At 35.5% G+C, this 15349-nt stretch overlaps 4 protein-coding genes and 1 pseudogene across 5 annotated transcripts; 1 reads left to right on the top strand and 4 right to left on the bottom strand.

The window, feature by feature from the left end:
- Positions 1-951: 951 nt before the first annotated feature.
- Positions 952-1711, bottom strand: LOC137826670 (protein DMP9-like). Its single transcript, XM_068632737.1, has one exon. The coding sequence runs from the start codon at positions 1616-1618 to the stop codon at positions 980-982; it is 639 nt and encodes a 212-aa protein (XP_068488838.1). The 5' UTR covers positions 1619-1711; the 3' UTR covers positions 952-979.
- Positions 1712-3154: 1443 nt separating this feature from the next.
- On the bottom strand, positions 3155-6265 carry LOC137823893 (uncharacterized). Of its 2 annotated transcripts, none has more exons than XM_068629210.1 (5): positions 5659-6265; positions 4798-4936; positions 4595-4656; positions 4193-4331; positions 3155-3658 (listed from the first exon to the last, which is right to left on the bottom strand). In XM_068629210.1, exons 1-5 carry the CDS (start codon positions 6168-6170, stop codon positions 3503-3505), a joined length of 1008 nt encoding a protein of 335 aa, XP_068485311.1. In that variant the 5' UTR covers positions 6171-6265; the 3' UTR covers positions 3155-3502. The 2 variants fall into 2 exon arrangements, with proteins under 2 accessions (XP_068485311.1, XP_068485310.1); XM_068629209.1 differs by having other exon boundaries at positions 3155-3631; positions 5659-6249.
- A 171-nt stretch (positions 6266-6436) lies between these two features.
- LOC137823892 (isoliquiritigenin 2'-O-methyltransferase-like) lies at positions 6437-8791 on the top strand (annotated as a pseudogene).
- Positions 8792-8892: 101 nt separating this feature from the next.
- On the bottom strand, positions 8893-11548 carry LOC137823891 (probable mitochondrial saccharopine dehydrogenase-like oxidoreductase At5g39410). The gene is made up of 2 exons (XM_068629208.1): positions 10640-11548; positions 8893-9722 (listed from the first exon to the last, which is right to left on the bottom strand). Exons 1-2 carry the CDS (start codon positions 11303-11305, stop codon positions 9030-9032), a joined length of 1359 nt encoding a protein of 452 aa, XP_068485309.1. The 5' UTR covers positions 11306-11548; the 3' UTR covers positions 8893-9029.
- A 292-nt stretch (positions 11549-11840) lies between these two features.
- Positions 11841-13250, bottom strand: LOC137824127 (uncharacterized). Its single transcript, XM_068629587.1, has 2 exons — positions 12885-13250; positions 11841-12645 (listed from the first exon to the last, which is right to left on the bottom strand). Exons 1-2 carry the CDS (start codon positions 13030-13032, stop codon positions 11879-11881), a joined length of 915 nt encoding a protein of 304 aa, XP_068485688.1. The 5' UTR covers positions 13033-13250; the 3' UTR covers positions 11841-11878.
- Between the last annotated feature and the right edge of the window lie 2099 nt (positions 13251-15349).

The raw sequence follows: 15349 nt of genomic DNA, 5'->3' as shown, positions 1-15349 counted from the left end.
ATAGATTGTATAATGTTTTAGAAAAAATTATAAAAAGATGCTTTTAGATTATGAATTAAAAAAATATTCATGAAAAAAATAACTTTCTGAATAAAACAATTTAAAAGTAAAAAATATATTTCTACCGAATACATATGAGAACACTACAATATGCAGTCAGATGCCGATAAAAAAAAACAATATGCAGTCAGACAACAAACCTTTGCAAAGTGGGATGGTTTCAGTTTCTAATCACAGTGATGTTATATATAGAACCAACAATAACCAAATAATATATACCCTAAAAGCTAATATATAACTTATAAAAAAACACTTTCTTTTTATAAATAGTGTCTGCTTTTAGAAAAACAATGGTACTTATATAAAAATGAATAAAAAAACTGAAAAACTAAATCAGTATAGTAATTATACAATGAACTTAGAAATATATATAGAGCCAGAAAACTTCTTTTATATTCTGACCAGTTCAACATGTCTCTGATGCATCCTTGTCATTATTATTACTTTATTTTCGCATAAAAAAGATGAACAATGTAAAGGAACACACACAAAAACAGAGCTTGTCTAATTTATGCAAGTTATATGTATAATAATCTATCATAATGGTTGATGCAATTCTTTATGGTATTGACTTTATCTTTTTCAATATTTTTATCTGATTCTCCTTTTGAAACAATATATCATTTTTCAAGAACACTTCATGACTTTTGCAACTTTCTTTTAATAAAATGGATGACACTAAGTATTATACTACATGCATCCCAATTTTGTTTATGCACAGAAAAAAAGCAAAAACATTTTCAATATGATTGAGAAGAACATACACTGTTGAGCAAGTTATATTAATGTCATTACTAAGAGGATCGTACATCAGATATTATGAAGAGAATCATACATCGTACATTAAAACCCTAATATTTCTTCAAGAAACATAACAGACAATAAATCTTAAAAGAAACAAATAAACATAGAGAAGGAACTAGCCAGACATGCAACCAATCCCATGTCTAGAAGTGGGAAAGACGAGGAACAAGCCACTGCAAACGAGTCCCACCATGAGAGGAAAACTCTCCCTAACCTGCTCCAAGTCCTTCTCGCGCCCTGGGAACAAACAGTTGGTGACCCTGTGATCGGAAACAGCAATGGCAACGAAGATCATGACGGACATGACGGCGTGGACGAAGTCGGTGAACCCCACCTTGAACTTGTCGTCGCGCGGCACAGGCACGGCGGGGAGCGAAGGCTTGAAGACGGAGAGGCCGCGCGTGGTGACGAAGCCGTAGTAGAGGGTCCCGTCGGGGCCGTGGAAACTATCTGTGAAGTGGAAGAAGAAGCAGGAGAGGGCGCAGACAAGAAGGAGGAAGTTGATCATGAGGGTGTGCATGTGGGTGCACTGTCCGTTCTTGTAGATGGAGGGTAGCACCATTTCGAAGGAAAGGAGAGTGCCGGTGGGAAGGAAGTTGCCAAGGAGAGAGGTTTTGGATAGGGTTTTCTGGACACCCTTTGCCACCATCGCACGACGCTTGTTCTGCTGAGGGTTCTTGCTTGTTCCTCCTTCCTGGGGTGGTGCCGCTGCATTGTACACTTTGATGCCCATTTCTTGTTCACTTTCATCCATTGCAACCCAAAGAGAATCAAAACATGAAAATGAAAACAAAATGCTGAATTTGGAGATAGAGCTTTATATGTTGTGCCATGCAATTCTCACAGTTTTAACAGTTTTGAATTTTGAGACGGTTTTAACGGTTATGGTCTTTAAACTATTTTCTTTTTTCCTAGGATCTGTTTGTTTAAACCTTTTCTTTGAATTACGCTATCTCATGCATGCTAAGTAACTTATTAATAACTTTTTTTTTAAATTACATATTTCACATTTATTGTTGTGTCAAAAAGAAAACAAATAGCTCTATATAATCATTAAAATATAAGTCCACTCTTATACTACATAATCCTAAGTTATTCATATTCGTCTAATTAATATGAAGGTCAAACATTTTTATTCCATTTCCTAATTTTTTATGTTTTAACATAAAAAAAAAAAGAGTATGATCGAACATTTATTTTTTATGCACTATCTTAGTTCGTCGCGTACTTGGTTTGTAAAAAAATAAAGAAAAAATAATAATAATTTTGTAAATTGGTTTATAAAAAAATATAGAAAATAAAATTCAAATTTTTATTTTTTTCTTATTTATAGAAGAGTAAAATTTAGCATCCTTCTTGTACTAGACGATCTCAATACTAGAATTGAAAATTCTTTTAATTTGATCTTAAAACGAAGTTATCATGATTTTAACTACATGGTATTGTTTTAGAAATACAATTGTAAATTAAGTAGAAAATCAAATGTTAGTAACTATTATTCTGTAGTTTACAATACAAAAGTTGAACAGAGTTGGGAAGAAGGGAAGTTCAATATATGGCCTAGAATTATTGTTTGGTCAAACTGCTGTAACGTATCCCTGCAAAATGATCCCAACAATGAGTCCCTTGCAGTGTTATGTAGCAAGTGCACTCATTCCTCCAACTGTCTTGCCGTCCAATTTTTCATTGGCGAAAGGAACTGGGAGTTCGTGTGAAAATACACCAAGAGTTTGACTGATGACGACACTTTAAAAAATAGCATTCTTATAACGGTTTAGCAACCTTTTAGTGATAGTGTAAAGCTCTTTTTATTGAGTGGACCAAAATATTTTTCAGTGCAATTCAATAAGTTGTAGAGACGTCATTCAAAAAATTAGCAGTTTAAGTGATTCTCTGGTACATTTTTTTCTTCCTCGTGTGGGTGATTCTCATATAGTAAAACAAATATCCAGTGAAACCCGCAAGAATTTTACCTAATGAGAGAACGTATTGAAAAAAGAATGCATGATTAACAAGAAAGCAGCTATCCCAATTCAAGGTAAATTCAAATTCTTTTCAATGAACCTTTCAAATTGGTTATCCTAGAGAATCAAACAATATGGATAGTGTTGGCATAGTTAAACATAAAAAAGTTATGTTGTTATAGGTGAAAAAAGTTTGAAAAAGAAGAGTGAGAAGTGATTAAGAGAAGTAACTACAACCATAAGTAATTATTGGGATGTCTAAGATGGAGTTGAAAAGACATAAAAACGGGTGAGAAGAATGCATAGATTTTACTTAAAGCCAAAACTAAGAGGTAAAAAAATTAACTTTTCATTTTCTACTTTCTCGTCCAAATAATCCATTAGACATGGTAATGCCCGATAAAATTGACATAAAGAAAATACAATCACAATTAGGATGCATCATTCACCTTATCTATGTAAATTGGTTGAGGAAATAATCAATACTCTTAAATAGAAGCTAGGCAGTTGGTAAGGTCTCCATTGTTATCTGCGAGACTTCAACACCATGTTTCAGCTTAAGCTACTTTGTCGGACTCAATCAGAACAATCTAGTCTCTGGTTGCTCTCCTTATCGAGGACAAGCAAGCAGCCAAGCACACATTCAGAAGAAGTTCTTCTTCCTGTTGTTGCGGTTATGTCAATGTTGCTGCTTTACGCGTTGCATAATCCTCAACAATACTAATCGAACTCTTGCTATGGCGCAGTGAAAACTCTGCAAGTAGAATCTGACATTCTTCTACGGTCAGATCACCATGATTGCCCTGCTTAAGTTGTGGAAAATTCAGCCCCTAAGATGTCGCAAGGCATGCAGCAAACTTTGATATGACATAAAAACTTGTTTGAACAATAGATCTTGATAGTTCTTTATTTGCAGGCAAAACCAATTGTGTTTATGTGCTATGCTAAGCAGTTTTTTTTCATGTATTTTATGAACCTTTTTGGCTCACTATTTTCTTTTAGTTTAGGATACCCGGTTGCCCCTCAACCCCATTTTTACAATTGTACTTTCACTCTCTTTTATCAATTTCTTTAAAACAAAAAAAATCCAGGATAAACTTAAATAAATTCATCTATCGGTCTTTAAGATTAATCATATTTAGTAGAAGTACAAAACTGAGTAGCAGTTTTTTCAATTCATTGAATTTAGACAAAATCAAAATCAAGTGTGCTCTTCAATTCTTCAGATGGAGAGAATAAAGAATAAAGATTTGCCATAAGTATTCACCGCAAAATCAACATTAAAATGACAAAATCCAGATATAAGATTCAAATATACGAGTCTTTATTGATCACAACAAAAAGTACATAACTAAAAACATTACCATGCGAGATATTCTATCACAAACAGCGTGATGCATGAGGATTCCTGCAGCAACTGAAACATTGAAAGAGTCCACCATTCCTGCCATTGGAATACTACAGTGCAAATCTGACAACTCCAATGCCTCATCACTAATACCCCTGCAACAAGAACATAATCATTGTTAAATACATATAAAACCTGAGCCAGAAGGTAGAACCTATTTAACAACTATTTAACATTTTCTTTCAAAGTCAAGACTGTTGGTGATCCCCTGACTACTCCCTGACAATATTCAGTAAACAAGAACAAATGACAGTACATTGGGCTCACATTTGCATTGTCTAAAGTATTACACGGAATTTTCTATATCCAATGGTTTATAAAATTAAGTATAGCACATCAAGAAAAGGCAGGAATTAACCTATTTTCATTTCCAACCACGATTGCAGTTGGGTGTGACCAGTCTAAGTCATGAATAGAAACCTGTACACAACAAGAAAAATGTTAGTAACACAAACAAAGAAAAGGAAATACTCGTCAACAAATGAATGCAAGGCCCCAATATATACTATGATTACAGGCTGCACAATATAGGCAATAAAATATAGTATAAACAAATCATACCGCATCCATTCCCACATGAGTTGTGGCAATTCGATAACCACGTGATTTTAACATTTTAAAGCATTCCTTCGTAGAGTCCCAAAGTTCAATGTCCAACCATTTCTCTGCACCCATGCTTACATGTCGATTATCCTTATACCTGCAACAAGGAAGCCAGACAAAACATTTCAACCAAAAGAGTCTCCTAACTTCAGTTATACTTGACAATAACGAAATCATAACCTAAGACCCATCCCATAATCAACAGGAATAACACCAGCAATTTCAATAATGAATAAACAACACAATTCAGAATTAATAATTATGATAATACCAATGCCTTAATTTATTTCCTAAACTTGATGCATTGACATCACTTTCATAATATCTAACAAGACCATGGACCAAAAAATAATCTAAGAAATAACTATCGTTTTAGTCCCAACAAGGACATAGTGCCATCACATTAGTCCCTAAATCTAAGAAAACTCCAATGAAGTCTGAAACTTCAAGTTGTTTCGTGTGAGTCCCTAAAATCCTAAACTACTTACTGTCACAGTAATCCCCTAAACATACGTTGAATTATTATATAATCACTTTAATTTTTAATTTTGGATTGATGTTATTGACAGATTGCACTTATTGATAGATTAATGTTATCTAAACTAATGTAACAGTACTATATCCTTTGACGAACTTAAATGATGGTTTACTCTCTATAAACTTGATGCTAACATACCCGCATTACTGATTTAAATCAAGGCTACTTACTATGAATTATTATTACTTTTCCATAAATCAAATCTGAAGAGAAAAACTAAACCTATCTGAGAGTCAAACGAGAGTGCTCCTAAAATTTCACCTCTACAATGTCAACAACACCTTTTGTTGCTGTCACACGTCACGACGTGGACAGACTGAACGCCAAGCGCGTCGGCGGACCGGAACGCGGCAGAGACGTTGCCGAAGTCGCAGAGCCCTTCGACGACAAGGCAGACGGAGTAGCTCCGGTTCCGAACCACGCTCCCGAACCTCCGCCACCGGTCCTCGGAGATGCATGGCGCGAGCACCTCGACGACCTCGGCGCTGGTCAAAACGGAGCCGTTTTGAGAGCGGAAGGCGTCGAGGTAGGGGAACCAGCGAGGCGCATGAGATTGGTGAGGGAGAAGAGGCTTGCGGTCCATCTTCATGAGCGTGGAGACACCGTCGGGGCTGGTGAGGAGCTGGTGGATGGTCGGAGATTGGAGCTCGGATTCTTCGGCGGTTAGGGCTGACGTGGAACATCTCCGAGTGAGAGTTAGGCGTTGATGTGGGAGGATAAAGGTTCGTTTGAAGAAGGAGGAAGAGGAAGAAGAAGAAAGTGAAAAACACGTGAGGGTTTTGCAAGCACTCATTTGCAGTTGCAGAGTTCAACCAAAGGATTTTCGTTTTCCGGTAGGAGAGAGAGGCAACAAATTCAAAATTAGGGCTAAATATGACTTTTGGTTTTGTCGATAAGGTAAAAGCGTGATTATAATTTAAAAAATATTATTTTATTTAATTAACACCGTTTAGAAATATTAGAGTTTGCGAAGAGCTGAAAGCAAAAACTATACGTTACCCCCACAAGTGGCTATAAAAACAGCACGTAAAATAAGGAAACCGAAACAGAGAGAAAAAACAACAAAACTAAGTTAACCGAAATTAACATGGGATCCTGTTTCTCAGAGAAGGAGAATCATGTTGTGGTGGAAAGAGAGGACACTGAAACCACCCTCAGTGCCATGGTGCTGGGTTCCAACGTGGTGTTTCCCGCGGCTCTAAACGCTGCAATTGAGCTCAACGTGTTTGACATAATTGCTAAGGAAGGTTCAGCAGAGAGTGGTGGGTTCATGTCACCCTCTGAAATCGCTTCCAAGTTATTAATACCAACACAGCAACAACACCGCTGTGAGTTGGCCAATAGGCTGGAGCGTTTGTTGCGATTGCTTGCTAGCTACTCTCTTCTCGCTGTTTCTTCTCGCAGCGATGGAGATGGTGGCAGCGTGAGAGTTTATGGGGTGTCACCGTCGGGTAAATACTTCGTGCGTGATGTAAGTGGTGAGGGTTACCTCGCTTCTTTCACCTCGTTTCTGTGTCACCCTGCATTATCCGGGGTGTGGTAAGTGTTTCTATTGCGCGTAGTATCATCATTTGCAAGATATATTTGTATAAATTGAATTATCAGTATAAATTAACCCATATTTCTTTGAATTTTTAAGTTAATAGCCATGATTCACTTAAAACAAAACTCTTATAAACCAGAGTTGTTTGGAAATAAGAATTACCTCTTATAGTAATTTGGTTCAAGTTGGTTAAGTGCGTTATTTAAATTAAATTAAGAGACTACTCTGCTTTTTCATTGGAACTGACATAGGTGAAAGAGCGAGTTGATAACTTAAGTGAGTTTGTTTTAGAGGTTTTTAAATTAAGAAATTGTTTTCATTACAGGGTACTTAACTCATTTTTTAATGAATTTTAATAATGTTAAGTAGATCTAAGAACATAAAAAAACTTTTCTCTCAAATAGTGTAATCTTTAAAAACTAAAAATTAATCTTCTATTTATCCCAATTCTTAGAAACAATTGCGTATATAAGCGTTACCACATTGATTGTTCTAATGACACAATTATAAAAAAATGTGTTCTTAGTCTTAAGAATCCTACAGGCAACTCTTGGAGATGATTTTAAGAGTGAAAAAATAACTTCTTGTTTAAAAGATTAATATTTTAAGGCAAAACCAGATTATTTACAGATAAAAAATATAAAAAAGTTATGTTGCTTAGACATTACATTACGAGACTGAACTGTGCAAAGAGGGGGTTACTAAAATGCGTACTATGGGAAATGCTCTGGTTTAAAAAAATCATTGTAATGAATTGATTTAACACTCATAATGTAAGCATGAATCTTATAATGGGAGTAACCTAAAAGCTTTTGCAACATTTTCTTATTGATTTAGAAATGCTGACTTTGTCGTAATATAGGGTGAATTTTAAGGAAGCGATTATTGATCCTGAGATTGACCTTTTCAAGAAGGTTCATGGAATGTCCAAGTTCGAATACTTTGGGAAATATCCTGAAATAAACCACGTATTTAACAGCGCAATGGATGATATTTGCACCACCCATATGAAAAGAATACTTGAAATGAGGGAATATCAACTTTGGTTGATGTAGGAGGTGGAACTGGACAGTGTCTCAAAATGATCATCTCCAAACACCCTTCAATTAAGGGAATTAATTTTGACCTCCCACATGTAATTGAAAACTCACCACCCGTTCCAGGTAACCAAACAATCCATTTCCCTACCAAAACTACTTATTTCTGGAGGACTAAGAACGGCTAGTTCTGCTTTCTTAACTTTCATAAGATTATTAATAAAAATTTATCAAGCTTCGCATTAGGGGTTGAGCATGTTGGAGGGAATATGTTTGAAGGTGTGCCACAGGGTGATGCCATCATGCTTAAGGTTAGTAAACATATTACCTAAACTTATAAATGATATTTTTCTATCAACTGTCTAATAAAGAGCTAACCAAATTTTATTTTGTGCGGGTGGTTGTACTTGGCTGACATTGTTCCAGGCTATATGCCATAATTGGTCCGATGAAAAAGCTGTAGAACTTCTGAGCAATTGTCACAAAGCTTTGCCACCAAAGGGGAAGGTCATTGTTGGGGATTTCATACTGCCAGAAGACCCAGAACCTACAAATGAACATAAAATGATTTCAATACTTGATAACATTATGTTCATTACTCCTGGTGGAAGGGAAAGAACTGAGAAAGAATTTGAGAGTCTGGGCAAGAGTTCTGGATTTTCTAGGTTTCAAGTTGTCTGTCGTGCTTTCTCTACTATGGCACTGATGGAATTTTACAAATAAGTAAATCATGTTAGTAATAATTTCGCATTCCATATTCAATGAAGGCAACATTAATCTGGCCAATGTCACTATTGCACCATTTAAAAAGTAAAATGAAAATATTTTGATACATATGTTTTTATATTCTGCTTCCCGTAATTAGGCCATTATTTGAACTATCACAATACAAAAAGTAAAAAAGCAGGTATAGCAGATAAAATACGATTCAACGATTGAAAGCATATCAAGCCAAATCTTAGTATATAAGTATAGTATCTTCATACAACTCTGACAACAAAAGAAATAGTCTCTCCTCGGTCAGTTATAACAGTTCAGTTTTAAGGAGTACATTTCTATGAAAGATCAACAATCAAGAAGAAATATTCCTTTTTGAGATGACATCAAAGGATATTCCATTTTGTTGAAGTCTTTCCTGGAGATCAGTTGGACCAAAGATAATCCCAGGAGGGTAAACTCCTCCTTTTGGAAGGTTGTTGCGTTGGGTGAGAAGAATAAGAGCACACTGAATAAGAATTATTGGTGTGGTCAGATATCCAACTTCAGGTCCCATTACCCTTGTTACAATCTCCATGTCAGGTTTTGTGTTTCCCTGAGCAGCAATACTTGCATCACTAAAACCATGTCCCACAAACCACATCTTGAAGGAAGCACTTTCCACCTCCTCTTCAGAGGGGCCCTTCTTCCTGAACCAACCAAGGCTGAATATTTCAGGAAATTTCAAAAGAAGACACCTTCCAAAACTAGTGCTTCCTAAAAGACCAATGAAAACTCCAACCATGATGATTCGGAGAATTGCCAACAAGGATTTTGTGCCTATTTTCACACCAAAATGAGCTGGCTTAACAGTTGACCAGAAGGCTTCTCTTTTCTCAGCCATTTCAGAACTCTCATTCAGCCCAGGGAGACCATGGGAGTTTTCAGTTAGAATTGATAGGGTTCTTCGAACTACAATTGAATCTGCTGAAGGTAGCTTCACTGCCCAAAGGCCAATTTTCTTCTGGTTCTCTATAGTTTCTCCTTTTGAAGGAGGAGGTCCAGGGATCTACAACCATACAAATATAGTTATTAAATGACACAATTTTAAAATTATAAATAAGAGCAAGACTGGAACGTAGTTAATGTGTTAGTTGATACAATGAACATTAGTTTAAGTTAATCTCAGTCAAGGACGTAGATTGAATTAAACAACAAAAGTAAGAAAGAAGAAGGGACAAAGGGTGAGAGTGTGCTCAAGTAATTATAATGTATGTATGATCCTAGAAAAAAAATGACAGTATATCATCCACTATGAATGTAAGAACTAAGAAGCATACTTTCAGATGACAGCATATTTCCCGTTAACAAGTATTTGCACAGGTAACAATAATCGTAAACAACATTTACAAATAATAACTGTCCAATGCTCATTCATATATACCTTGTACAACTCTAGGGGAAAATTCAGATTTATATAATAACTAAATGCACTTCTATTTTTCTGACAATCTATTCCTATAATCACTATTTCCATAGAACATCATTTACAGATAGCGGTATGCAGCAGGTCAATCAAAAACACTGTAGTGAGATAGCATCCAGCAAGATGGCTACTATTTTAAATTTGTTTACATATTCAATAATTGTTACCATGATTTTATAGATGCTGAAATTTTTTTTAAAAAGATTAAGATACATAACATATTCATAATTAACAATAAAAAGTTAAACATCTCAAGCAAATTATACAAGTATACCAACAAAATCAAGGAAATAAACTAGTTTAAGTCTTGGAGTAACCAAACATTAAAATTCAAATAAAAGTTGTTTAATATCACTTTCATTACTGCTAAAGTTCAATAGATCTTTTCCTATCCCTCGTTTTCAGATTCAGTTTCATCACATCCATTACCTTCTGTGGTTTTTGAATCCAAGAAAACAAAAAATAAGCAAAAAAAAATGAGCAAGATGTGTTAGTGTTACCTGAGGCCTAGGTTTTCTAGGCCGCGACCTTCTGAGTTGCTGCAACTTGTGCGCATTGGCGACGCCGAGAACCGCGGATTCGTAAGTGGCAAAGTTTCCCACAATCCTCTTCTCCGATTCGAGCGCCACGTAAGCCTCCACGCGGTTCGGCGCCGCGGGCTCCACCCACTGCCTCGAGTTGAACATCACGCCAAGCTCCGCGGGCACGGAGTCGAAGCCGCAAGCCGAGACAACGAGTGCGCCACTCTCCATCGCGCGGTCGTGGTGCTCAGCCTCGACACGCTCCATAAACTCGGGCTCGCCGGAGATGTCGAGGTAGTCGCAGCCGGCGGCCGCGCAAGCAGCAACGACGGGCTCTCCATGGAGGCGGAATGGGCCGACACAGTTGAGGAGGAGGCGCGTGCGGGAGCAGAGGGCGCGGAGAGAGGAAGGGTCGGCGGTGTCGGCAGGAAGGATGGGGAGAGAGAGTGGAGGGTTGGGCCGGGAGGCCCACTCCAGGGCCTGGGAAAGCTTTTGCGGGCTTCGGCCCGCGATAGCAATGGACTTGAGCGGCGAGGATGTGGTGTTGAGAAATTTGAGGGCTTCTCGGAGAACGTATTTGCCTGTGAAGCCGGAAGCCCCAAGTATTACAACATCGAAACGACCACGGTTTTGTTCTTCCTCCATTTCTTCAACACAGAGCGCAGAGAAAACTAACAACCGCTACAATACAAGGGCAACCAACTCTGTAACCCAACCATACCAGACTCTTCTATTGTCACGTTTCGGGTGGTGTCCCCAATAAATATGTATTCGTATTTATGTATGTAAGCTACCCGTACACTAACCGGGCATGTAAAACAATATACGATTATGTATTTGTAAGTGTATTATTCTTTGACAATGGTTTTATAATATGTAATAGCTATGAGGTTCGGATACAGCTAATCTGCGTGAGTATTATTATTTTTAATCAACAATGAAAAAACATCTTTTTTAAAAAATATATACATTTATGTAATTTATAAATTCGTATCTTATATTTACGAGTATATTAGTTTAGGTGATGATAATTTGATTCGCAAGTTCTTTTCGAATGTCTGTAAATGGAGTGAATGTTTGCTAGCGGAATTAGATTAGGTTCAATTGAAATCCATTAATACATATTCATTGTGTTTCAGAACACTTATTTCCCCTTTCAACAAAGCAACTTATTTGACAATTTCAACAAAATATAACTTTGATATTTGAATTTAACCTTTACATGACCTTTCTTTTGGACATAAGCCCAAGAACTTCATCCCAAAGCCCAACACTACCCACATTCCCAAGCCCAATAACAGTTGGGCTACAGGCAGCAACAGTCCAATAGCCAGCCCTTATCTCGTCTCTGAGTTGCTCTCTCTCCCACCCACAGTACCCATCAAAGAACCTAAACTCACCAAGCCCAACCACACTCCTCTTGACCATCTCCGCAGCACAACCCACACTCTCTTTTGTCCCATAATACAACCCCTTCATCACTTCCTCAAACACCCCACTCTTCCCCACCCCGTCATCACCACCCTCACCCTTTTTTGGACTCAATAGAAACAGCCCTTCCTCCAAGGGTCCCCCAAAGAACAAGGGACTGTTGGAAAACGTCCCCTTCACATCCAACGCCGTTGATCTCGTCTCCTTGATGGACATCAGGGACGGTCTATTCAGGATGATCCCAGACGGCCCAATGGGCCCAGTTGCCAGCATAAGGATCACCGTCCGCTCGAAGATATGGACCCCATCCAGCTTCTCAGTCGCAATTAGCAAGCACCCCTTTTCGGGCTCGTGGATTACGTGAGCCCATTTATCAGCAATGCTGATCACTGGAGGATGATCCACTACACTGTCCAGATCATTCACCTTACAAATCTCTTCAGGCCTTTGCAATTGCTCTCCCGCCACCAGTTTTGCACGGAAAGATCGCCAATCTCCACTCAGCCTAAGTTTCTCATCATCATCAAACGGTGATGCCGATGACATGTGGCAACCTGTCATCAGATTACAAGCTCTCAAGATCAAAAACACTGCATCTTAAGACCATGACCAGTTCAATTTTTATGAACTCAAATCGATCACGTATTCAGTTTAATAATCAAACATTTGGTTGAAAAAGTATAATCTCAAACAGAAATCATTGAAGTAACTATTGTATAACTTGTGATTAGATAGGCATATTCACACTCATGCTTGAAATGGATGAAAATTGATGTTAGGGTGAGGAACTTACATGATATGGGAAATGGGGTTCTAACTTTTCTACAGAGAAAAGGTTGAGAAGATCGCTTGGGGTGTGATAGAGAGGCGTTTCTGACAGTGGGAATGAGTTGATCTGTGTGTATGGTGAAGGAATTGTGGGAGAGAAAACATGCTTCCATCTTTGTTGAGTTCTTTGTTTTTCAGCAGATAAGAGTGAAGTGATGAGAGTTTGGTTGAACGTGTATAAATGTAGAATGAGGTTTAATTTGCACCACAAAGTTATTTGTACGACATCTACATCTTTTTTATTTTTTTGTTGTGACAAGGGCATCTAATCCAAGTTGGGTGTCTCAGAAGTATGGGCCATTGGATAAACTTTGAGAATGCTACATAGAATGACAAACACGTAGGGTTCATCTGAACTTTATTTGGGAGTGTTGGATGGATCAAACTCTTTTTTTGCCCATGTGTCAACTTCTATGCCACTTACTTGTTTCTACCCACCTACTGCTCCAACATGAAACTAAAATAAAGAACTAGGTTGCTTATTTTTATTTTTATTAATGATTATTTAAACCAGATTAGTATTTAATAAATTTATAGTATTTAACTCTTTTTATTAACATTTTTTTAATAAATTAAGCTGACACTTTCTGAGGATTCCTCAAAACTATCCTGAAACTCTGTATATCTAACTCTAGAGAGTAATTATATAGGAAATTACTTAATAAATATCTATACCTTTATATTCTCCATTTATAAAGGAGATTTAACTGTTTTTGTTACACACAATTTAAATTTAAAACTAAAAATAATAGAGTTAATAATATTAAACTTGAAAGAAATCGTTTGAAAAATATACACTACATTTATTTATTTAAAAATAATGAGTTAAATAAAACTTTAAAATTTAAACGTGGATGGAAGTTCCTTTAACTAAAATATATATTTCATTATTGTTATCCTTATATTTTAAAAAAAATATTTCGGTTATATATCGTTTGTAACTAGAATAGATATAATTAATTATTGATCTTACTTTTAATAATGTATTTTTTTTAAATTAGTAAAAAATTTAAAATTTAGTTTTATTAATATTAGTGATTAAATTACATAATTTTTTTAAAAATAATTAGAGAATTTCGATCCAATATTATACTTAGGATGTTTGTCAATAATCTGATTAAAAGACAAAGTTCTATGTAAATTAATATTTAAAATCAAATAACTTATTACTATTCACATATTTATATTAAAAATATAAATTTACAGTTTATTTTAATAAATACAAATATAGTATATATATATAAGTGTTTGAATAATAACATTATTTATTTGAATTTTAATATTAAACATAAATATATAAATAAAAATAAAAAAATACAGATACACACGCTGTTTAAAAATAATTATAATTATAAGATGGTTATATGGGATAAAAAAATTGTCAAAATATGATAACTCTAGTTATATTACTTGTTTATACAAAATAAGGTACTTAATATTTCTTTATGTAAGGAATATTTAGCATAATTTTTTCTTCTTATGCATGGTTTTGTCTTACTAGTCGTGAAAAGTTAGTTTTAACATTTTTAAATCGTTGCACTCCTGTATTTTTATACATTTTTTTCAGCCTTATATTTCAATTTCAATCATATTACTCTCATTTTTCTTCAATCGCAATGTTCGATAGCAGTTTCATCATTTGAGCATGTGTAAAAAAGTTGACGAGAATATTCATTGTATTTGAGATTTTCCAATGCGAAGGTAATTCTTTTACTTTTGTACTCCACTTTTGCATCTTGTTGGTTTTTTTCATGTTTTGTACTTTTGCACCTCGCTGATTTTCTTCTAGGTTGTTTAATATGAATTTAAACATGAATTTTTGTTTAGTTAGTATAGTTGCATTTTTTTAACTTTGTTATGATATAATTTTCAATAGAATACAACACACGTATTTGGGAGTGGCAAAATCAAAATTAATTTCAGTTACATTATCAATCAATACAATACACGTCAAAACAATTATTCATGTTAGTTATTGCAAAAGAGATTATTAACATTATGATATATCTCAAAAAATAAATAACATCCTCATAATTTGAACATGTATATTATTTGATACAAAATTTAGTTCATAAATAATATAAAATTACACAAAGAAGAAATAGGAGGGAAGTAGGTTTTGGTCAGTTCCCAATGGGGGTAAGAATGAACATTAATCTTTTATCTCCACATGGATAAGGATATGTTAATGGATAATTTTGGAATGTGGGATTGAGTGTTGTGATACTTTTGAACCAGTAACATCATCACACAACTTTGAAATACAATAATTCTAAAGCAATTTGCATCCATCTTTTATGTTGCATGTTAGAAAACGACTTTAAAAAATAAACAATTTTGTTTTATTTCTTTAGAAGTCCTAAAAGAAAAGGGAAAAACAACTTGAAAATGACTTAGAAGGATATTGTTGAAATTAAAATAGAGTATGGA

Source organism: Phaseolus vulgaris, chromosome 8 (genome assembly GCF_000499845.2).
Source record: "Phaseolus vulgaris cultivar G19833 chromosome 8, P. vulgaris v2.0, whole genome shotgun sequence".
NCBI lineage: Eukaryota > Viridiplantae > Streptophyta > Magnoliopsida > Fabales > Fabaceae > Phaseolus > Phaseolus vulgaris.
The sequence above is the reverse complement of the archived record's forward strand: the minus strand, read 5'-3'. Positions and strand labels throughout refer to the sequence as shown.